A 23,735-nucleotide genomic window follows, 5' to 3' on the forward strand; every position below is an offset into this window, starting at 1 on the left:
GTATCACGTCTTCGTCTGTTTGGCCCTCCATCCAATTCCTCTGCGTTGTGTCATTTTAATGGTCCTGACGTCTCCGATACTGGCAGATAAGATCCTTATCTCCCCCGTTAGTGCAATCCATAAACCATCCTAATTCTCCACCTCCGTAAGAATTCGACACTTCGACACTGTGAGATACCTTATGAGGAAAAGCGTTGTTTTATTGCTATAAACAGAACCTCATAATCAGATGTTGTCAGATGTTATCAAATTGTATCGTCCTTGAAGAGTCTATTCTAATGATCTTTCGGTGTGTTCGTCTATCTAATGATCTTTCAGTCCAGTCTATTGTCCCTCTGTCTCTCAGTCCAACAGTGGTCAGGCCTGTTCGTTAGCCAAGACCATCCTCGTGGTAGCCGAAGCTACTGATGATGTGGCATTCTCCCCCCCCCCCCCCCCCCTCTGTGATAAGAGGAGAGAGAGAGTCTCTCTTGGTTTCTTCCCTCTTAGTCTCAGCCAGATTTTAGTCTGCCCTCCACCCGGAAACACTGTTCGACTTATAGATGTTCGTCGTCGCAACGACGGCCCCGCCTTCTGGTTGTCATGCGACGTGTTGTCATGACAACTGCGTTAATAACCTTTACACACATCTCACGTTTCATTAAGATGAACCTCTCTCCCTCCTGCCCTGGGAGACAGTACACTCTAATCTCAGATGTTCTTACAAGGAATGTCAACAAACACCCTCGCTGGCAGTGTATTCAATCCCCTGGTCACCGTTCTATCACCGTCTTCCATGCACATTTCGATCACTGTTTTAGCTGTGATCCTCTCCCCCCAATCTATACATCACATACATTGAAAAAGCACCCCCAAATCCTTCATTCCCCCCTTTGATTCTTAATCAACCTTCAGAATCATAAATCATTATTTGGTTTTTCAATTAATTATACCCAAAAATAGACTCATAACAATTAGGGCCCCGCCGTCTGCTGTTTTGCTTTTGTTTTCCATTACCCGCATCACACCCAAACCAGAAAGGATAAACCACGGTCATGGAGGAGAGAGAGAGAGAGAGAGACAGAGAAAAACACAGATTGCAACTTTTCAGACGACACACCTAAAACCCTTCGGCCCCCCTATTAGGTACCCCACGTCCAAATCAGAGCGCTCCCTTCCCTCTCTTACAGTACACCTCCCATCTTGGGCCGGTCTCGTCTTCTAGGGCAAGGGCCCCTTTCAATGACGGCTCCTTTCCTGAGCTGGTCCCCCTCCCAGGGCGCGGTCCCCTAGGCAAAAATGTCTCCCCTGGTCTGCTACTGCTCAGTGTCTCTGGCTGTCCTCTCCACATCTGCTCCTCCACCGCCGCCGTCTCCTCTCTCTCGTCCTGGATGATCTGTGTACCAGGCGTCGGTGCCTGGCCCCTGCGGCTTCCTCCTCCTCCAGTCTGTCTCCTGGTCATCTCCATCGCTGTCGGTGTCATTCCCCCCTTGAAAGCAGAAACACAACACCGGCAGTCGTCTGTACATTCGACTTCCCTTGTTTTGCTATTAGTCTACCACCTTCTCCACACCTATTATCTATCTTACAGGGCGGTTCCCTGTTTGTTGTCTTCCGGCGTGACACTTGCAGTTTCCGATACCCACTCCGCGCAACTCTTCATCCCAGTTTGACCCCCAGCGCGCGCCAGTTCTTCTGGTGACGTGTCTTCTGAAGACCCTGCCTATCTATTAGGTGTGAGAAGGCCCCACTGGAATTCAAACTCCCTCTTTATTCCATAATTAACCCATTCAAATAACTGCACCATCTTTCTGTGCAATTCTTATTTAATCCATTGTATAATTAAACTCTATCTAATATTATTATAATAATAATCCACTCTCTGTGCTCATTAGATTCACTATTGAATCACTCCCCCACTCCGCCCCTATGGGTAATGAAAACTCCCCAGCACTACCCCCCCTCCGCCACTAGGTGGCGACCTACTCCTCCTCGATGGTGTTTTAGTTGACGTGTCACTTCCTGGTTCTTTATCTGTTATCTCCTCGTGGCCCCTTTTTGCGGCCATCTTGTCTCGCTCCTAATGGCTACTCTCTCTCTCAAACAAACGCTGCCCTCCTTTCCAAGGCCTAAAAACACAGCTGTTTTTCCTCTCGTTCCTATCCATTATCAGGGGACGCTTTCTCAGACTAATACTCTTGCCTGATCGGACATAATACACACTGGTACAATCTCCTTTCGACTTTCCTTCTGTTATGAAAACAGTCCCGCCATTAACAATTTTTCGATCTGATTCAAGCGTCCCCCCCCCCTTTCCTCATCTCGCATTTACCCTCCTTAAACCAAAACTGTGCAGCCTGCCTCGTTTGCTTTTCATTCTCTGTAGATAACACCCTCGATTTTCACCATGGCTCTCTGCTCATATTATTACAGCTGGCATTCTCTCTGTGTCGAACTAGAAATGTTTACGTTTACGGATGCACATCTGTTCGTTTTTATTTGGCTTAAAAGATCAAAACAACCGTGTGCACAGTGAACTCACATTTTTGATCGGAGCGCTGTTTCCCCTACAGCGCTGGTTCGCCTCCTGACCGCTCGACTCGCCGCTCTCTCCCAGGGCTGGCCGGCCTTGCTCGATCATGATTCTCCCACACACGATGTCTGTTGTCCACTGTCGTCCCATTATTGAAAAAGTCTTTTTCCGTTGTTCTTATCTCTCGGCAACCAGTCTTTTTCCGTTGTTCTTATCTCTCGGCAACCAACTGCTCCCGTTGTTTTAATCTCTTGCAAATCCGGCTGTCATCGGCACCAACTGTAAGATCCTGATCAAACTGGCCAGTATCACGTCTGTTTTGCCCTCCATCCAATTCCTCTGCGTTGTGTCATTTTAATGGTCCTGACGTCTCCGATACTGGCAGATAAGATCCTTATCTCCCCCGTTAGTGCAATCCATAAACCATCCTAATTCTCCACCTCCATAAGAATTCGACACTTCGACACTGTGAGATACCTTATGAGGAAAAGCGTTGTTTTATTGCTATAAACAGAACCTCATAATCAGATGTTGTCAGATGTTATCAAATTGTATCGTCCTTGAAGAGTCTATTCTAATGATCTTTCGGTGTGTTCGTCTATCTAATGATCTTTCAGTCCAGTCTATTGTCCCTCTGTCTCTCAGTCCAACAGTGGTCAGGCCTGTTCGTTAGCCAAGACCATCCTCGTGGTAGCCGAAGCTACTGATGATGTGGCATTCTCCCCCCCCCCCCCCTCTGTGATAAGAGGAGAGAGAGAGTCTCTCCTGGTTTCTTCCCTCTTAGTCTCAGCCAGATTTTAGTCTGCCCTCCACCCGGAAACACCGTTCGACTTATAGATGTTCGTCGTCGCAACGACGGCCCCGCCTTCTGGTTGTCATGCGACGTGTTGTCATGACAACTGCGTTAATAACCTTTACACACATCTCACGTTTCATTAAGATGAACCTCTCTCCCTCCTGCCCTGGGAGACAGTACACTCTAATCTCAGATGTTCTTACAAGGAATGTCAACAAACACCCTCGCTGGCAGTGTATTCAATCCCCTGGTCACCGTTCTATCACCGTCTTCCATGCACATTTCGATCACCGTTTTAGCTGTGATCCTCTCCCCCCAATCTATACATCACATACATTGAAAAAGCACCCCAAATCCTTCACCAGTGAGTGAACGTGGATGAACTCGAGTTCTCACGTCCCGAGTTCTGACAATGATAGTGATAGTTCTCCTGACCGCAGAGCCGGCCGTCTGAGCCCTTGGTTGTAGAGCCTGAAGGCTGCCGGTATAAAGGACCGGCCCAGGCGGTTTGTGGTGTGTCGGGGGGGGGGTGAGTCTTTGGTATACATTCTGATGTTTCATTCTTGTGAAGTAATTATCTCAGTCTAAAGCATTCCTCCATTTATTGATCAAGTGAATTAGCCTGACGATATATATTTTTTCTTTTGTGTAAAAATTCACCATTCTATCTGAGCTTGACTTTGTTTAGGGGTCAGAGACCAAAGATTTTGAGACTAAGGACAGCGAGGTCTGCATCTAACGTTGTTTGTGTTTGTGTTTGATGTGACCTGGCAGGTAAACTGGGCCATGGGGACACCAACCGCGTGTACCGTCCCAAGGTGATAGAGGCGCTGCACGGATTTATCATCCGAAAAGTATGTGCTGGCAGCCAGTCGTCTCTGGCCCTCACTTCTGCTGGACAGGTCAGACTCACACAGACGCACATAGGCTCACTTCTCATGTGTGTACGCATGTTCATTTAAAGGTGCACGCCGTAAGATTTTCTACAATTACGCTGCATAAGTGTCATTGTTGAGCCTACGTGGTCCTCATTGTCGGCCCGTCAGAGTGAGAACCATGCTCGACCGTTAAATAATGCGCTTATTCTATATAATTATATGTGGTTAAGACTTGAGTCTACATGGTCCCCATTCCAAATGATCAACAATCTTACGGAGTGCATCGTTTAATATTCTTAATGTATGTTGTGACTGCACCATGTGCTCGTCTCCAGGTGTTTGCGTGGGGCTATGGTTGATGTTGTAGTGCTCGTCTCTCCAGGTGTTTGCGTGGGGCTGTGGTTGATGTTGTAGTGCTTGTCTCTCCAGGTGTTTGCGTGGGGCTGTGGTTGATGTTGTAGTGCTCGTCTCCAGGTGTTTGCGTGGGGCTGTGGTTGATGTTGTAGTGCTTGTCTCCAGGTGTTTGCGTGGGGCTGTGGTTGATGTTGTAGTGCTCGTCTCCAGGTGTTTGCGTGGGGCTGTGGTTGATGTTGTAGTGCTCGTCTCCAGGTGTTTGTGTGGGGCTGTGGTTGATGTTGTAGTGCTCGTCTCCAGGTGTTTGCGTGGGGCTGTGGTTGATGTTGTAGTGCTCGTCTCCAGGTGTTTGCGTGGGGCTGTGGTTGATGTTGTAGTGCTCGTCTCCAGGTGTTTGCGTGGGGCTGTGGTTGATGTTGTAGTGCTCGTCTCCAGGTGTTTGCGTGGGGCTGTGGTTGATGTTGTAGTGCTCGTCTCTCCAGGTGTTTGTGTGGGGCTGTGGTTGATGTTGTAGTGCTTGTCTCTCCAGGTGTTTGTGTGGGGCTGTGGTTGATGTTGTAGTGCTTGTCTCCAGGTGTTTGCGTGGGGCTGTGGTTGATGTTGTAGTGCTTGTCTCTCCAGGTGTTTGCGTGGGGCTGTGGTTGATGTTGTAGTGCTTGTCTCTCCAGGTGTTTGCGTGGGGCTGTGGTTGATGTTGTAGTGCTTGTCTCTCCAGGTGTTTGTGTGGGGCTGTGGTTGATGTTGTAGTGCTTGTCTCTCCAGGTGTTTGTGTGGGGCTGTGGTTGATGTTGTAGTGCTTGTCTCTCCAGGTGTTTGCCTGGGGCTGTGGTTGATGTTGTAGTGCTTGTCTCTCCAGGTGTTTGCCTGGGGCTGTGGCTCCTGTCTGGGCTGTGGCTCCTCGGAGACCACCTCTCTGAGGCCCCGCTTCATAGAGGAGCTGAGTGTCACCAAGATCATCGACATCTCCTGTGGAGACAGCCACTGTCTGGCCCTGTCCCACGGTAAGAGACCACCAGCCTGGCATCCGTTTAATGGCCTGCATCTAGCCAGGCCCCCCAGGATTTTGAGATTAATTATGATTGTAATTTTAACGCAAATTCAACCAAATGTTCACCATTTCCTGCTGTTTTACAACAACGACACATAGATGCAAATGCATTCTCGCATAGAGTGGACTGGTCTTAGACAAAGTGCCATTGCTGTGAGCCACCACTAAGGGCAGAATAACTAAGTGTGAGTTACTGCATGAATGAATGCATGCGTGAGTGAGTGAGTTAGTGACATTGCAGTCAGTTAAAAAAAAAACGAAGTCACAGCACAGACAATTGCATGCAAAAGCTGCAGCAAAATCAAGCATTTTAGGTTGCAATAATCACATAAAGAACCTCTTGCAAAATCCTGTTAGTACTGTCTAGCAGGACGAGAAGAACAAGATGTTTTATAATGAGCCATTTTCAGACGTTAGAAAAAACGACACATGACAATTGTGACCTCGGGTTCACGTTCCTCTTTATTCCCCTCCTCAGAGAATGAAGTGTACGCCTGGGGGAACAACGCCATGGGCCAGTGTGGGCAGGGCCACACCTCTACCCCCGTCACCAAACCCAAGAAGGTGATTGGCCTAGAGGGCGTGTCCATCCAACAGATCACAGCCGGCACCTCCCACAGCCTGGCCTGGACGGCGGTCCCTACAGACAGGTGAGGAAGACGAGCTGCAGCTCGCTGTGTGTCCTCATTTACCTCGTCTTCATCATGGACTTTTACCCACAAAACATAAATAAAGTACTAATCCACCACAGGAAAAAAGGTACATAATGTACATTATCTTATAGCCACAAGTAATATATTTATGTTTTGTATATGGGCAAAAGTCCGCAAACACCGCAACCGGGATTCGAGTGGAGGGTGAGTGCTCTCACCACTAGACTAAGACACCCACCTTAACACATTGGGTGCCAACGACGAGAAATCTCGTTGTTGGCCTCCATGCGTTGAGTGCCAATGACGAGAAATCTCGTTATTTAATCGTTATTTATTTTATTAGCGATATCCATTCATTTTTCATCCATCCAGCCTCACGTTATCATTGGGACTGGCTCTGAGCTCGGAAAGGGCAAATACCGCCCCCTATCGTCTCCCGGATGGTATTGCACCCATTGGATTGGAATCAATGGAAATGCATGAGAAAAAAAAACTCCGGATTCCACATTTTACTTCTGAGCCATGTAACCTGAGACTATTGCATTCATTGAGGCAACCGAAAGCAGCGTGGATTATCTGTTTCGAGGTCTAACGTTGGATCAATAAACGCGATCGATATTTGGAATGGCGATCAGGAATTGGATGAATCTTTTTGCAGAACATCTGATGTGATGTAATGACTTTATTTTACCAGTCTTGGTGTAATCGGATGTTTTTTTTCACATATTTCACAACATGTGTGCGTGTATGACGTTAGCACTGACCAGGTCATGGATAATTAATTTTTCAGCCCGCTTCTCTAGCGTGCATAAGTACACATATACTATCGATAATCTAGCGTTTATTTGAAAACGATTCATAAATAGGCCGAAAAATGACAATGTGTTTTGTGTATTCCAGTAAATGGCTATTTTCGCGGATTTTTCTGGAATCACTAGAAATCTTCAAAACTATACTCGTATTCAAAACGGTATAAAACGGAAATGTACTGATGAAAAAACAATCCGTTTCGTACATGTTGACTGCAAGCAAGTCATTGATAAGCGACGGGCGTATTAGACAAATTTTTATAATTTAAGATATACTGTAGTTTATGTGTTCGCAAATGTGCTCGCCCTCTCATTGACTAGAGTGGTGGCATCCAAGCGATAAATAGCGCACCCCCTGCTGGCACCCAATGTGTTAATACAAACACAGCAATAATATGATGATGGTTAGAGTTAAGGTTATGGTTCAATGGTTATGGTTAGTTTAAGGTAACGGTGGGGTTAGGGTTAAGGTTAATTTAAGGTAACAGTGTGGTTAAGGTTAGGGTACTGTGTCTCAGTAGTGTTGATATAAAAGCACTTGCCTCCCATGTGAGCGCCCCATGCAGAGGAACTCTTCTGAAAAAGATTTTTTTTTATTTATTACACACACATGTACACATTGTAAATTTCCGATACAATACATGAATATATTACTTATTGCTATAACATAATGTAGATCGGGCTGCTTTTCCTGTGTCTCTGCAAACTGACTCCTCTTGAGATCACTCTGGACTCTTGTTGTATATCTATATCGTGGATAATGGAAAAACATCCATACCTTTGCATGGCTTCTACTACTATATATAATATAGTATATGTTCAGATTTGAATTATTTATTGCCTATATTTATTGTAACGTGTAATATAACTAATAGGGCATACAGACCCTCATCTGCAATTATATTGTTTACACTGTTTCTTTTTCTCATATTTCTATTTCTATATTCAGATACAATTTTATTGCCTGGGGCGGCGGGGTAGTGCAGCGGACTAAGCGTCTGTCTACCACCACAGAGACAGTGGGATCGAATCCAGCTGTGGTGCTTCCGGGTTGGCCGACCGTCCATACTAACACAATTGGCAGTGTTAGCGGGTGGGAAACCCGGCGAGGGTGGGTCCTGGTCGTTGTAAACAGCGACTCCTACAGTTCGGTCGGGGCGCCGCCTGCACAGCAAGGGAAGGATCTAGGAGAGGTAGTGTGACCTTCCACACATTACACTCTCCCAGTGAGAGTCCGCGCTGCCAGTTGAAAAAAAGCGGTGGGCTGGCTACACATGTGTCGGAGGAAGCATGTGATAGTCTCCGCCCTCCCGGACCGACGGTAGGGGGTAGAGTGCGCAACGACCAGGAAGGGGATTGGGAATTGGCATAACGACTAACGTTGGGATGGGAGGAAAATCGGAAAAAAGGAGGAAAAAGATAATAATAAAATAAAATTAAAATTGTATTGCCTATATATTTATGTCTTTCTTATCTTATCTTATCTGACTGATCAATGATGATGTTCTGTGTGTCATACGTGTTGTTTGAATAACTGTCTTTGCTGTGATGTTAGACAACTGGTGGCGTGGCACAGGCCCTTCTGCGTGGACCTGGAGGAGAGCACGTTCGCCTACCTGCGCAACTTCCTCGAGCGCTACTGTGACGGCATAGGAGACGACACGCCCCCAGCCCCCTTCCCCTCTAAGAGGTAACGTGATTGGCTTGCCCCAGCCCCCTTCCCCTCTAAGAGGTAACGTGATTGGCTTGCCCCAGCCCCCTTCCCCTCTAAGAGGTAACATTATTGGCCACGGCCCCAGCCCCCTTCCCCTCTTAACACATCCTGCGCCAAAAACGAGTTTACTCGTTTCCTTTATTCGCTATTGGCATTCATAATTCATCCAGGAAGGCTCCGGGAGCCAGCTGGACTCTGTCTGATATTCCATGCCTCAATACCGCCGCTTGGTGGATTTCGGGCGAGTTGCACTCCACTCTAAACCGGATGTGGCGCTCTGTGCATCGGAGAAAAAGCTCCGGCAGTGCTATCTTGTTACGTGGATCCAGACAAACGTTTAGAATGCATTGGATCGCTTTTGAGACGCAAGAATCAACATGCTTTCGGCGTTTATTGCGTCGTACAAACGGAAAATGGATCTAGCAGATCGAAATCAAATAATTGGAATTTTTTTTCTCCAGACTCATCGGCCACAGGTAAAGAGGAATCTAACGTTAATTCCAGCTCGATTGTGCATTTATTTCATTGCAATCCATCCGATCAACGTATGATGTCGTACTAAAGAAAGCCGTTATTGACAATCAAGGAATCATAAACGACCCCATGATGGAGCATAATGTATAGCGATCATATGCATTTGAATTTTTTAATATAGCGTGCATAGGAACGAAGCGCCAATAGATTAATATGTAATATGCGTCGGGGCCTATAACTCCCGTTCTAGGAATTACTACTCTACACTCTAAAAACATGCTTATATTCACGACGGTACTAACACGACAATGTATGAATGGAAAAATATAACATTCCCACATCCGGAACGATAGATACCCGATGTTGAATGGGCCATAGTAATGTCGATATAGCTATAATATTTAAAAAGTTATAGCCCTGCAAAGAAGGTGAGCGACTCCATAGGGTTACAGCACTGGCAGAGAGTGGTATAAGATGGGCAAACTGCGTGGCAGACAATGTGTTAAGAGGTAACGTTATTGGACACGCCCCCAGCCCCCTTTCCTTCTAAGAGGTAACGTCATTGGCTCTCCACGGCAGTCAGTGATACTGGTGCTACTCTGTGTTCAGGCTCCACGAGGACATTACTTGCCCACCACCCCCACCAGTGTATGCTTTAAAGGAACACACCAACTTTGGGGGAAATTAGCTTATTGTTATCCAGTTTAAAAAAAAAAAAAAAGGCTTTTGAGGTGATGAAATCACTGCACCCAGGCAGCAGTGGTTCGCAGTGTTGGGCAAGTTACTTTTAAAAAGTAACTAGTTACAGTTACGAGTTACTTCTTCCAAAAAGTTACAAAATTACTTACTCAGTTACAAATTATAAAAGTAACTATTGCGTTACTTTCAAGTAATTTTTTTTACATAAACAACATACACAAATCTAAACAATTTTAATGTTGCTGTGGGACAAAGTGAGACTAGCCTCCAATCAAATGCCATGTATGTAGATATTATAATTACTATGTTTATATAGTGGATCATACAAATACAAATACAATAGATGTTTTGGAACTTTTTATATGAAATACCCCTCAACAGGCCACAACTGGGCAACATTAAATTATGCTTGTTACTATACCAAAAATAAATAACAAATATATACTAATTGATTGAACATTTTAATAACAGATTGCAGAATGGGTACAGTACAGTACAGCTCAATACACACAATTGTTAAGGGGATGCAGATCAGAGAAAGACTTTCGTCTTGTTTACATCAGGGTCCCCCATTTTCAATTCATGACATTTATGACATACACAACATACAGATATAATAATCTAATCATCTAAACAAATCTAATCATGACATTTAAGACATGCATGACATACAGATATATATATATATATCTCTGAGCACCTGTCCTGAAGACTGTGCTATTAAACCAGGAAGTGCAGCACTATGTCAGCAGAATAGAGCCTCCACTACTGCACTGCAGTGCCCTGCGCTGCAACACACAACTAACAAAAGAGTGAACAAAAAACGCTCATTGACTGCTCGCTTGTGTTGTTCGTTGCATTCGTTTTGTATTATTTGGGCTCGCCAAACCAACTATCAAAACGTACACATACCGCGGTCTCACGTTGACTGAACTGTCGCTGTGTGTCAGACCCTGGATGCTTTCAAACACCCGCCCACCTCTACCTTTGATTGGCTTACCATGACATTTTACTCAACCTCAGCCAATCGCGCGCTGCCCACTTTAACCAGGAAGAACAGTATGCCTCTCGGCACAGAGATCTGTCTGATGAAAAAAACAGCTTCAATCATAGTAACGCGCCGCATTTTTTGGCAGTAACGGTAACGGCGTTATTAAGATTGGAAGTGTAATCCGTTAGATTACTCGTTACTGAAAAAACTAACGCCGTTACTTATAATGCCGTTATTCCCATCACTGGTGGTTCGGCAAAAAAACTAATTCTGAGTATATATCTGCTTAGAAAACAAAAATGTCTAGTTATTTTTTTAATAATTTCTCCACATGGTAAATACACAGGTCACAACATGTTTACAGGAACGTTTTGGAGTGTATTCCGTGACTGTTGGGAACTAGGCTACACTGGCACACCTACTTCCAGTGAATGACGCTAAGCTAGGCTAATGGTGCGGCTTTTCCCTAAGCCTAATGCATGCACAGAGAAGAAAAGGGTTAGTATCTGCTTGTCTAATTCCAGGGTAGATGGCAAATAAGCTAATTTCCCAAAAAAGTTGGCGTGTTCCTTTAAAAGATTATAAATTGAAATAAAACCCATTTAGTTAATTTTCACATATCAGTGCCCACATTAAAATAAAATCTGCTAATTTGTAAAATACTATGCGTGTTATCAAGCGTGTAAGTCAGTCAACATTATAAACTAAATGTGTCTGCACACAGACAGCAGCTATTTTTGGTTTCACTTTCAGACGGTATTACTGTCCGTCAATTTATTTTTAAATTAGAACATAACGTCAACTCTGTCTGTCCAACAAATGGATACTAGTCATTGAAAATGAATTAAACACAGATGTAGATGGACAGACAAAGTGAATCAATGTAGCCACATAACTTTAAAGATCAAAGTAAGTGCTCTATAGATATTGATTTAGTAAAATGTCCTGTGTCATCGCCGGTAACGCCGGTGTTGTCATGAGTTTATTAGTCATGGGAAATTCCACGTCACCGCGGCAACCCAACCGGCTTTAGACTATTTTCCTTATTCACGTTTTTTAAATATAATTATTAAATATTTAAATAATGAATGATCAGAAACAATATTGTGCTGGTATAAATATCGTGGTATGATAATTACTAGGACAAAAGTAAACAGATCCAGTGTCGTTGTTTTCTTGCTTTGCCATAAATGCATCAAGCCTACCAATTAATTCCCCTATTATTTCATAAAAAAACTACTTTAGTGGTTATAAAAAAACTGCATTTTGAGTCAGATACATTTTAGTTTGTAATTAGGATATTGTGTTTTTTTCAGTTTTTTTTTTATTATTAACTCATTCAGCGCTAGGGGTCGTTGTTTACCTTCTGGGTAGAATGCTATCGCTTTGTTCAATGGGGAGAAAGCCAAACTTGCGAGTGCTAAAACTATATGAAATATTATAGCTATGGATCTAATACCCCCGTCGATTGTCAGTGAGTTTCTTCCAGTCAACATGCACTTTTTCATACATACATTTCCGTTTTATACCGTGATGAATATGAGTATATTTCCAGAGCGTTCTGTCTAATCTCAAGAAACTCGAGCAAACCGCGCTTCAATGTATTTCCTTAGAAATCGTGCCATTTGTCGCTTGATTTATGAATCGCCCAGAAAACAAACTACATAGTTTCAAATGGAGTGCAATAGTGGCCGAAGGCGTTAGATGGCGGTATTGACCGTCTGCCAGCTCAGACACATTCAGAACAGTATGCACAGGCTGCCCCGATGAATTATGAATGGCAATAGCGAATAAAAGAAATAACGATTAAAACCCGACTTTTCTCGTGATTGGCGCTCAAGCGGTTAACCTGACTTTTCTTGTGAATGGCGCCCAATGAGTTAACAGGTTCAGCGCCAGAGGTCGCTGTGGGCGTATGGCCGTGTGTACCAGCGCTTTGTTCAATGGGGATAAATGCTGGTGTTTGCAGTGCTAAAACTATATAAAATATTATAGCTATGGATCTAATAACATAGTTGATTGTCATTGAGTTTCTTCCGGTCAAGATGCAAAAAACAGAGAATTTTTTCATCCATACATTTCCGTTTTATACCGTGGTGAATATGAGTATAGTTTTAGAGTGATTCTGTGTAATCCCAGGAACCGCCGCCAAACAGCGTTTTACTGCATTTCATTATAAATCGTGCCATTCCTCGCCTGGATCAATAATCAATCTGAAATCAACTCTAGATTATCGGTATTATGTTTCATCATGCATGCATGAAAGGGTGGGGGGGAGGTAGTTTTTCTATGCTTCGATCGCCACCAACAGAATACGCTACACAGTACAAAACGGACACACCCTCCGATCGCAATAGCGGCCGCAAGGCGTTAGGTGGCGCTATTGGATGTTTGCGATCTCAGACCCATTCGCAATGATAACATCAGGCTGGATGGATGAATTATGAATGGATATAGCGAATAAAATAAATAACGATGAAACCCTGGCGCCCAACGTTCGGCGAGGTAACCCGACTTATGTCGGGTCTGGCGTCCAATGTGTTAAGGTTGAGGTTTTTACATTCCCGTGAAGGCGTACCACAGGGCCTTGGACTTCCTGCGTCAGGGAGTTTTGAATAAAGGGGAATTAATTACTGACGCTTTTCAGGAATTTTCTGTCTGGTGTTCTTTTTATGATGTGAGGTTATCGTTATGTCTCTTCCACTCTTGTCTGTACCCGTATTCTGTGAGAATCTGGCTCCAGTTCTGCTGCCAGGCAGGGGTGCTAGACTAGAGCAGGGGTTCCCAAACTTTTCAGGCCGCGACCCCCAAATAACGGTGTCAGAGAGCCGCGACCCCCACTATTATAGGAGGTAAAAAAAGAATTATATATATATTTTTTTATTTTATAAATGGAAATGTATGGTTGAAACATGCAAACGTTCAAACACACACACCCTAATAAGCATTGGAGGCTTTTAACCAGGGCCGGAATCATTCAGGCCAGGAAATATAGTGCAAAATATAGCCCCCGATCAGGCCACTTTTTAAGCAGGGGGTCTGGGGGTCCCCCACCAGGATTTTTTTTGTTACAAAGACTTCATTTCCTGCATTCTGGTGCAGGTTTTTTTGTTTTGTACCCTTTAAATGCCAGTGTTTGTTTAACAAATTATTGTTAAACAGGCTAGCATATGTATGATTAGCAACAACACTGATTTTGATGGATTTTTTGTTTTTTTGTAATGTCAGATTGAAAAAAATGCTATCTTTTATTCAACTTCAGCCCTGATCATAACACCACATATTCATTTTATAATTCTAACCCTTTAAATGCCAGTGTGTATGATGGCATATATTTGCAATATATCAAATGCAAAGCAGATTTTTCTGGGGGGGATTATTACAGGCTAGCATGTGTCAATGATTAGCAACAACAGTTTTTTGTAAGGGTCCCGCCTCCACCAATCACATGCGGCTCCCTTTGTGTGTGTGTGAGAGCAAGAGAGAGAGAGAGAGAGAGAGAGAGATAGTTCAGTTCTCCAACTTGTGTGAGTTGCAGTGATCTCCTGGTTGTTCCCCACCTAGGTTATCTAACTATTGCGCTGCTGCAACTAGAAACACTGGCCTGGCCTGCTTCTAAGTTCAGTGGCCTGACTGCATACAATTTTTCTTTTTCTTTTTTTAAATCTTTTTTTTTAATCACCCGCGGCGGCTCGCGACCCCCACTTTGGGAACCCCTGGACTAGAGGACACTCTCTCTACCCCCGCCCCCCCCATCTACCTCCTCTCATCCTCCTCTCTCTCTGTTCTCCAGGGAGCACCTCCAGTTTGTCCTCTTCTCATCCTCCTCTCTCTCTGTTCTCCAGGGAGCACCACCAGTTTGTCCTCCTCTCATCCTCCTCTCATCCTCCCCTCTCTGTTCTCCAGGGAGCACCACCAGTTTGTCCTCCTCTCATCCTCCTCTCATCCTCCCCTCTCTCTGTTCTCCAGGGAGCACCACCAGTTTGTCCTCCTCTCATCCCCCTCTCTCTGTTCTCCAGGGAGCACCACCAGTTTGTCCTCCTCTCATCCTCCTCTCTCTCTCTGTTCTCCAGGGAGCACCTCCAGTTTGTCCTCCTCTCATCCTCCCCTCTCTCTGTTCTCCAGGGAGCACCTCCAGTTTGTCCTCCTCTCATCCTCCTCTCTCTGTTCTCCAGGGAGCACCTCCAGTTTGTCCTCCTCTCATCCTCCCCTCTCTCTGTTCTCCAGGGAGCACCTCCAGTTTGTCCTCCTCTCATCCTCCTCTCTCTGTTCTCCAGGGAGCACCTCCAGTTTGTCCTCCTCTCATCCTCCTCTCTCTGTTCTCCAGGGAGCACCTCCAGTTTGTCCTCCTCTCATCCTCCTCTCATCCTCCTCTCTCTGTTCTCCAGGGAGCACCTCCAGTTTGTCCTCCTCTCATCCTCCCCTCTCTGTTCTCCAGGGAGCACCACCAGTTTGTCCTCCTCTCATCCTCCTCTCTCTGTTCTCCAGGGAGCACCTCCAGTTTGTCCTCCTCTCAGCCTCCCCTCTCTCTGTTCTCCAGGGAGCACCTCCAGTTTGTCCTCCTCTCATCCTCCCCTCTCTCTGTTCTCCAGGGAGCACCTCCAGTTTGTCCTCCTCTCATCCTCCCCTCTCTCTGTTCTTCAGGGAGCATCACCAGTTTGTCCTCCTCTCATCCTCCTCTCATCCTCCTCTCTCTCTCTGTTCTTCAGGGAGCATCACCAGTTTGTCCTCCTCTCATCCTCCTCTCATCCTCCTCTCTCTCTCTGTTCTTCAGGGAGCATCACCAGTTTGTCCTGCTGTGTATGAAGCTGCTCTCCATCCACCTGTCCCTGGCCCATGCGGGGGGTACCGGTGCCACGGTCCTGGGAGCCCAGGGCAGGCCCCTCCGGAACCTCCTGTTCAGACTCATCGACTCCAACGTACCAGACTCCATACAACAGGTACCGTCCATTAAGCAGTCAGTGTGACTATGACTGATACCGGTCACTTAATAATGATAATGGTAAATGGATAATGAGGATAGTGAGTTTGACTTGGCTGTAGTCAAATACAGAGTGCTAGCTTAGTTACAATGCGCTGTAAACGTCATTCTAGAAAGCATTTCATTGGATGCTATACACCCATATGTGCAGGATGATTCGTCAACATTGTTTTGATTGTTTTCCAGGAAATAACAAACTCTAAAATACCATTTATAAGAATATATTTTTGTCATTGTTGGGACAGACTTGCGTATAGGTGACAATCGGGCGCAAGACATTTGTGATCAAATAACTTAAAACATCTATTTTAATTTCATGGGGCCTTTAAAAGGTGATGGTGTCCTTCGGTCGCATTCAGTCCAAGCATTAGGGTGCCGCGTGCCAGCAAGGGGTTATATGGCAACGTGTTAACCATGGTTCTATCTCACAGCGGGACCCTTCTACAACTTACACTTGTTCACAGGGTTCGCACAAGTTCCTTGAAGTGCTTAACTTGATAAAAAAAGGAAAAAAAGTCAAGGCCTGGAATTCCTTGAAAACAGCAAAAAAAAATTATTAACAAGGTGCTTATTGCTTAAAAAGTCATTGACATTCAAATCAACCATTCGCATTGAAAGTTTTGTTCATCCATAATAAAATAGTTCTGAATCAAGATATGTAAATTTTTTTATCTAAAGTGTACCGGTAACTAATTGTCAGAAATTGGTTTTAAGCCATAAATATTGGATCCATTTTTTTTTCTATAAGAAAACTCCATTTAAAAGTGAATTGTATCCATTTAAATTACCTTTTTAAAATGAAAAACAGTACTTTGAAAAGTACTTGAAAGTCCTTGAATTTCATTTAGCAATGTCTGTGGGAACCCTGATAAAACCATGGTGTGTGTGTGTGTGTGTGTGTGTGTGTGTGTGTGTGTGTGTGTGTGTGTGTGTGTGTGTGTGTGTGTGTGTGTGTGTGTGTGTGTGTGTGTGTGTGTGTGTGTGTGTGTGTGTGTGTGTGTGTGTGTGTGTGTGTGTGTGTGTGTGTGTGTGTGTGTGTGTGTGTGTGTGTGTGTGTGTGTGTGCGTGTTTCTTCAGGCGGTGATGAGCACTCTGTCCATCGGAGCGTCCTTGTTACTGCCTCCTCTCAGGGAGAGAACCGAGCTGCTCCACTCCCTCCTCCCCCAGGGACCCGAGAGCTGGGAGAGCCTCTCTAAGGGACAGGTACGCAATGGCGGGGCACACAAACGCACTGGCGGGGCACACAAACGCACTGGCGGGGCACACGAACGCACTGGCGGGGCACACGAACGCACTGGCGGGGCACACGAACGCACTGGCGGGGCACACAAACGCACTGGCGGGGCACACGACAGAAGACAAGGACACGTTGTTTTCTCAGTCTGTTTGAAATGCAAAAAGTGGTCATTCCACTCGAGCTACGTAGAATAACGTTTTGCAGTCAAGTGCCGCTTACAATGTTGTACAAAACCGTTTTGGTGAATCTATGAGAACGTGTTTTGGTGTCTTACAGTACCAGGTTACCATTTCAACCACTAAGACAATGAGGTTACCTTCATTGACAGTGACGACAAGCTTACAAAACACAGTTCATCAGCAATATACTGTAGACACAATTAATAAGAATAAACAATAAAGAATCAGCTAAGACAAGTCGACACACAGTGGTTGGAGATCATACTTTTAAATGCAGCAAAAGAAGGAAGAACCTTCAGCTTCAGAGTCAGCTTGAGGGAATTCCAGGTGTTGGAAGCATCCAAGAAAAAAGCAGTTTTTCCTAGTTCAGAGCAAACTGGAGGAACCCTAAGAACCAACCAGTCATTTCAACGTGTAGAATAGGTTCCACGATTCCAACAGTGATGTGATGTAAGAGGGAGGTTTACCAATAAGGGCTAAAAATAAACAAATACCAAGGATAGTTACGCCTTTCAACCAGAGAAGGCCATCCAACCTTTTTATAAAGAACACAGTGGTGGATATCATAGCTGTCACCAGTGATGAATCTGAGGGCAGAATGATGGACCAGAGTCCAGTGGTTTAAGAGGTGAAGCCGCAGCCTATAAGTCACATCATCATAGTCCAACATTTATAAGAAAACAGCTTCAACAATCCTCTTTCTACTCATCACGGGAAAGCTGTAGCATTAAGGAATAAATTAGACCACTTATCCAATGGAGTAACGGCGGTGAGAGGAAGGGAACACTGCAGTCCTGCTCAGAGAGCCCTGTGTGTTCCTCTCCCCAGCGACTGCAGCTAGACATGGTGCTGAACAGCCTCCAGGAGCAGAGCCACGTGGCCTCCCTGCTGGGCTACAGCTGTCCCGGGGAGCTGACTGCCACGGGGCTCCCCCTGGCCCCCACCACCCCCGACCGGCCGCCCTCCTCCTCGTCCAGCCCCCCCGCCGTGTGTGACCAGCTCCACCTGGCTGAGGTGCTGCTCAAGACCCTGCTGCTCAGCATCGGCTTCTACACGGTAGGACCAGCTGTGTGTGTGTGTGTGTGTGTGTGTGTGTGTGTGTGTGTGTGTGTGTGTGTGTGTGTGTGTGTGTGTGTGTGTGTGTGTGTGTGTGTGTGTGTGTGTGTGTGTGTGTGTGTGTGTGTGTGTGTGTGTGTGTGTGTGTGTGTGTGTGTGTGTGTGTGTGTGTGTGTGTGTGTGTGTGTGTGTGTGTGTGTGTGTGTGTGTGTGTGTGTGTGTGTGTGATGAAGTTGGTGGTAGTGATGATGGGTTTCACATGACGAGCAGTCGACTGAAGATTGTTGTTTTGATGGAATAACAGCTTCTTCTTTCCTGGGACACATTTTAATACGAACAATTTTGGTCCTCTGTCTCACTTTGTTTTCTGTTGGAGTGTAAAAAATGGCTCATGAACTCTTGTGTGTAACATATACACTTAGAATATACCCTTCTCGTTAGCTGAATCCAGTGTCTCATCAAGACCCCATTCTGTGTGTGTGTGTGTGTGTGTGTGTGTGTGTGTGTGTGTATATGCAGGAGAGGGCGTTCGGTGAGCTGGAGAAGAACAGTGACAAGCAGCAGTCCAGCCAGAGCCAGAGGCAGACAGACCCTCCTTCTCACTTCCACCACCTGCTGTCTGCTCTTCACAAGCACCTCCTGGCCCACTGTTACATCTATACCAGCCCAGAGGTAACATTATACCTACTGATCCACTGTTACATCTATACCAGTCCAGAGGTAACATTATACCTACTGCTCCACTGTTACATCTATACCAGTCCAGAAGTAACATTATACCTCCTGATCCACTGTTACATCTATACCAGTCCAGAGGTAACATTATACCTACTGATCCACTGTTACATCTATACCAGTCCAGAGGTAACATTATACCTCCTGATCCACTGTTACATCTATACCAGTCCAGAGGTAACATTATACCTCCTGATCCACTGTTACATCTATACCAGTCCAGAGGTAACATTATACCTACTGCTCCACTGTTACATCTATACCAGTCCAGAGGTAACATTATACCTACTGCTCCACTGTTACATCTATACCAGTCCAGAGGTAACATTATACCTCCTGCTCCACTGTTACATCTATACCAGTCCAGAGGTAACATTATACCTCCTGATCCACTGTTACATCTATACCAGTCCAGAGGTAACATTATACCTCCTGATCCACTGTTACATCTATACCAGTCCAGAGGTAACATTATACCTACTGCTCCACTGTTACATCTATACCAGTCCAGAGGTAACATTATACCTACTGCTCCACTGTTACATCTATACCAGTCCAGAGGTAACATTATACCTCCTGATCCACTGTTACATCTATACCAGTCCAGAGGTAACATTATACCTACTGCTCCACTGTTACATCTATACCAGTCCAGAGGTAACATTATACCTACTGCTCCACTGTTACATCTATACCAGTCCAGAGGTAACATTATACCTCCTGATCCACTGTTACATCTATACCAGTCCAGAGGTAACATTATACCTCCTGATCCACTGTTACATCTATACCAGTCCAGAGGTAACATTATACCTACTGCTCCACTGTTACATCTATACCAGTCCAGAGGTAACATTATACCTCCTGCTCCACTGTTACATCTATACCAGTCCAGAGGTAACATTATACCTACTGCTCCACTGTTACATCTATACCAGTCCAGAGGTAACATTATACCTACTGCTCCACTGTTACATCTATACCAGTCCAGAGGTAACATTATACCTACTGCTCCACTGTTACATCTATACCAGTCCAGAGGTAACATTATACCTACTGCTCCACTGTTACATCTATACCAGTCCAGAGGTAACATTATAACTACTGCTCCACTGTTGGCATCTCCGGAATCCCCCTCACCTTGCTCCAATCATACCTCTCACACAGGCACCAATTCATCTCTATCAACAACTGCAAATCCCCCACTGCCCCCATCACTCATGGTGTCCCCCAAGGCTCAGTACTTGGTCCCCTGCTCTTCATCCTCTACATCCTTCCACTTGGTCTGATTCTCCGCCAACATGGCCTGCGTTTCCACTGTTATGCAGACGACACTCAGCTCTACCTCTCCACCAAGACTATCACTCCAGCCACTCTCCACCCTCAGCACCTGCCTCACAGACATCAAAACATGGATGCAAAATAACTTTCTTAAACTAAACTGCAATAAATCAGAAATCATCATTATCGGTCCAAAATCCCTCACCAGCCACACCCAGGATTTCACCCTAAATATTGATGGTACCATTGTCACCACCTCCACTCACGTCCGTAACCTTGGCATCATCCTGGACCCCACCCTTTCTTTCCTCCGCCATGTGAACCACATAACCAAATCGGCCTTCTACCACCTCCGGAACATTGCTCGTCTCCGCCCCTCCCTATCACTCTCCGCTGCTGAAACACTGGTTCATGCATTCATATCATCAAGACTAGATTACTGCAACAGCATCCTCTACGGCTCACCAAACACTATCCTCAATAAACTCCAATATGTCCAAAACTCTGCTGCCCGCATGCTCACCTCCACCCGTCGCTCTGATCACATCACCCCTGTCCTCCACGACCTCCACTGGCTTCCAATCAAATACAGGATACATTTTAAAATACTACTCATCACATTTAAAGCCCTCAACAACCTTGCCCCTCCCTACCTGTCCGACCTCCTCCACCGTCACACGCCCACCCGTCGCCTTAGGTCTGCAGATGCCAACCTCCTAACACCTCCCACGACCAGGCTCCGGACCTGGGGCGACAGGGCCTTTGCTGCTGCTGCCCCCTCCCTCTGGAATGCCCTCCCCAGCCATATCCGTGATGCAAACACCCTGACATCTTTTAAATCAGCCCTCAAAACTCACCTTTTCAATCTTGCTTTTGACCTCTAATTTTGTCTGTGTTATTTTATTTTTGTCATGTATTATTTTTGTTCTGTTTTTTGTTTTGCCATAGTTTGTCTCTCCTGCCCATGTAAAGCGTCTTTGAGCACCTGGAAAAGCGCTATATAAAATAGATGTATTATTATTATTATTATTATCTATACCAGTCCAGAGGTAACATTATACCTCCTGATCAACTGTTACATCTATACCAGTCCAGAGGTAACATTATACCTACTGCTCCACTGTTACATCTATACCAGTCCAGAGGTAACATTATACCTCCTGATCCACTGTTACATCTATACCAGTCCAGAGGTAACATTATACCTCCTGATCCACTGTTACATCTATACCAGTCCAGAGGTAACATTATACCTCCTGATCCACTGTTACATCTATACCAGTCCAGAGGTAACATTATACCTACTGCTCCACTGTTACATCTATACCAGTCCAGAGGTAACATTATACCTACTGCTCCACTGTTACATCTACTGTATACCAGTCCAGAGGTAACATTATACCTACTGCTCCACTGTTACATCTACTGTATACCAGTCCAGAGGTAACATTATACCTACTGCTCCACTGTTACATCTATACCAGTCCAGAGGTAACATTATACCTCCTGATCCACTGTTACATCTATACCAGTCCAGAGGTAACATTATACCTACTGCTCCACTGTTACATCTATACCAGTCCAGAGGTAACATTATACCTCCTGATCCACTGTTACATCTATACCAGTCCAGAGGTAACATTATACCTACTGATCCACTGTTACATCTATACCAGTCCAGAGGTAACACCACATGGGATGGGAAGTTTGGGAAGGCCTCAAAATGACTACTCCTGGGTGATTGTCGACTGATATTAATACTATTTAAAGGGATAGTTCACAATTTTGGACGCCTAGCCATTTTTTTCCTTCCCAGTTACCAGTGATGTAGTCGATCAATAGATGTAGTCTTTCTCGGCACAATCCATGCTGTTCTTCACAGTGGATGCCCACAGCTCTGCATCGTTAGTCTGTTGTACACGCTGGCTGAAACTAATGGAATCCCACTCCACAGTGCACACGAAATAGATGTAATTTAGTTTCAGTCAACTTGTCCAGAAAGGAGCTTGTCCTCCACTGACTTTGCGTTAGCTTGTGGCTAACTAAGCGGAGCTGCAGGTATCCAGTCTGAAGAACAGCATGTATCGTGTCATTCCCTGCTTGTTTTTTACACGGCTGCAAATCGATTCTCGCTTGAACTGAACTACCTGATGCAGTGTATTGTGAATGTCTGCGTGAAACGATGCCCGGGTCAATTCTATACCGGACACAGTATTTCAGAACGCTCTCCGTCGAGCTCCAAACCTGGATGGATATTTTGTTACAATCTCGTTAATCCCACTCTTCTAAAATAAGATAAGATATTCCTTTATTGGTCCCCTTGGGGAAATTCGTGGGGCATCATAACAGCATGGGGGAGGGGAGGTGCAGGTATGGGCAGGGTAATAGATGAAAGACATAGAATAGAATAGAATAGAAATACTTTTATTATCCAGAGGGAAATTTGACACTGCAAATCGCTCAACATTAAACATTTAGACGGAACAGGTCACGAATAAGAATAACAAAACCAATCAAATTGCCTAAGATAAGAGTAGAATAAAATAGAATAAAAATGGAATAAAATATACAGTAAAAATATACTGAGGTCTACAGTAGGTGGAGTTTGTTGTCTATGTGCACACCGAGGTATTTGTACTCAACCATGTCCACATCGACTCCCCTGATAAAATAAATATAGGCAATACAATTTAATCTGAATATAAAGATATGAGAACATTTTAACTGTGTGAATAATATAACTCCAATCCAATCCAACTTTATTTGTATAGCACATTTAAAAACAACATGGGTGACCAAAGTGCTTCACAGTAAAAACCATAATATAGTAAAAAACACATAAACACAATACAAAGTACACCGAACTACAAACTAAATTACAGCAGCAGAGCAGACTACATTTGTTTAAAAGCTAGGATGAACAAATGTGTTTTAAGATGGGACTTAAACACTGGGAGCGTTGGGGCCAGCTTAATGTGGGGGGGCAACCCATTCCACAGTTTGAACTAACTCTGAATATGAAAATAAGAGAAAAATAAACGGCATACACAAAGTGCAGGTGAGGGTCTGTACCCTAACTGGCATGATATATGTCATTATGTTATAGTCTGTGCAGGTTTTGGTGGTAAAGAGTCAGACACACTTAGTGGTCAGACATTCCAGCTCTGCAGCTGTTAGTTCTCCCGCTGCTGGCAGCAGTCCATGCCCACGATAGTGGAGCCTGCTGGCACAAAGGACTGGCCGAGGGCTGTTGGTGCAGTGTCAGGGGGGCGTATGAGTGTGGCTGAACATGCTCATCTTTGCTCATAGAGGGTGTGTGTGCAGGGTTCGCACAAGGT

At 44.9% G+C, this 23,735-nt stretch overlaps 1 protein-coding gene across 1 annotated transcript in view; it reads left to right on the forward strand.

Annotated features, from left to right (window-relative positions):
- LOC311237389 (putative E3 ubiquitin-protein ligase HERC1) overlaps positions 1 to 23,735 on the forward strand; it is a gene marked incomplete at its 5' end in the record, with an annotated part of 186,538 nt that overhangs the window by 16,153 nt on the left and 146,650 nt on the right. The window contains 8 exon segments of the mRNA XM_084325228.1: positions 4,083 to 4,210; positions 5,397 to 5,541; positions 6,067 to 6,238; positions 8,606 to 8,740; positions 15,703 to 15,868; positions 16,987 to 17,112; positions 18,154 to 18,381; positions 18,901 to 19,053. Coding sequence (XP_084181354.1) covers positions 4,083 to 4,210; positions 5,397 to 5,541; positions 6,067 to 6,238; positions 8,606 to 8,740; positions 15,703 to 15,868; positions 16,987 to 17,112; positions 18,154 to 18,381; positions 18,901 to 19,053 — 1,253 coding nt within the window.

This window comes from Notolepis coatsorum, assembly GCF_963971535.1.
Source record: "Notolepis coatsorum genome assembly, chromosome: 11".
Classification (NCBI taxonomy): domain Eukaryota; kingdom Metazoa; phylum Chordata; class Actinopteri; order Aulopiformes; family Paralepididae; genus Notolepis; species Notolepis coatsorum.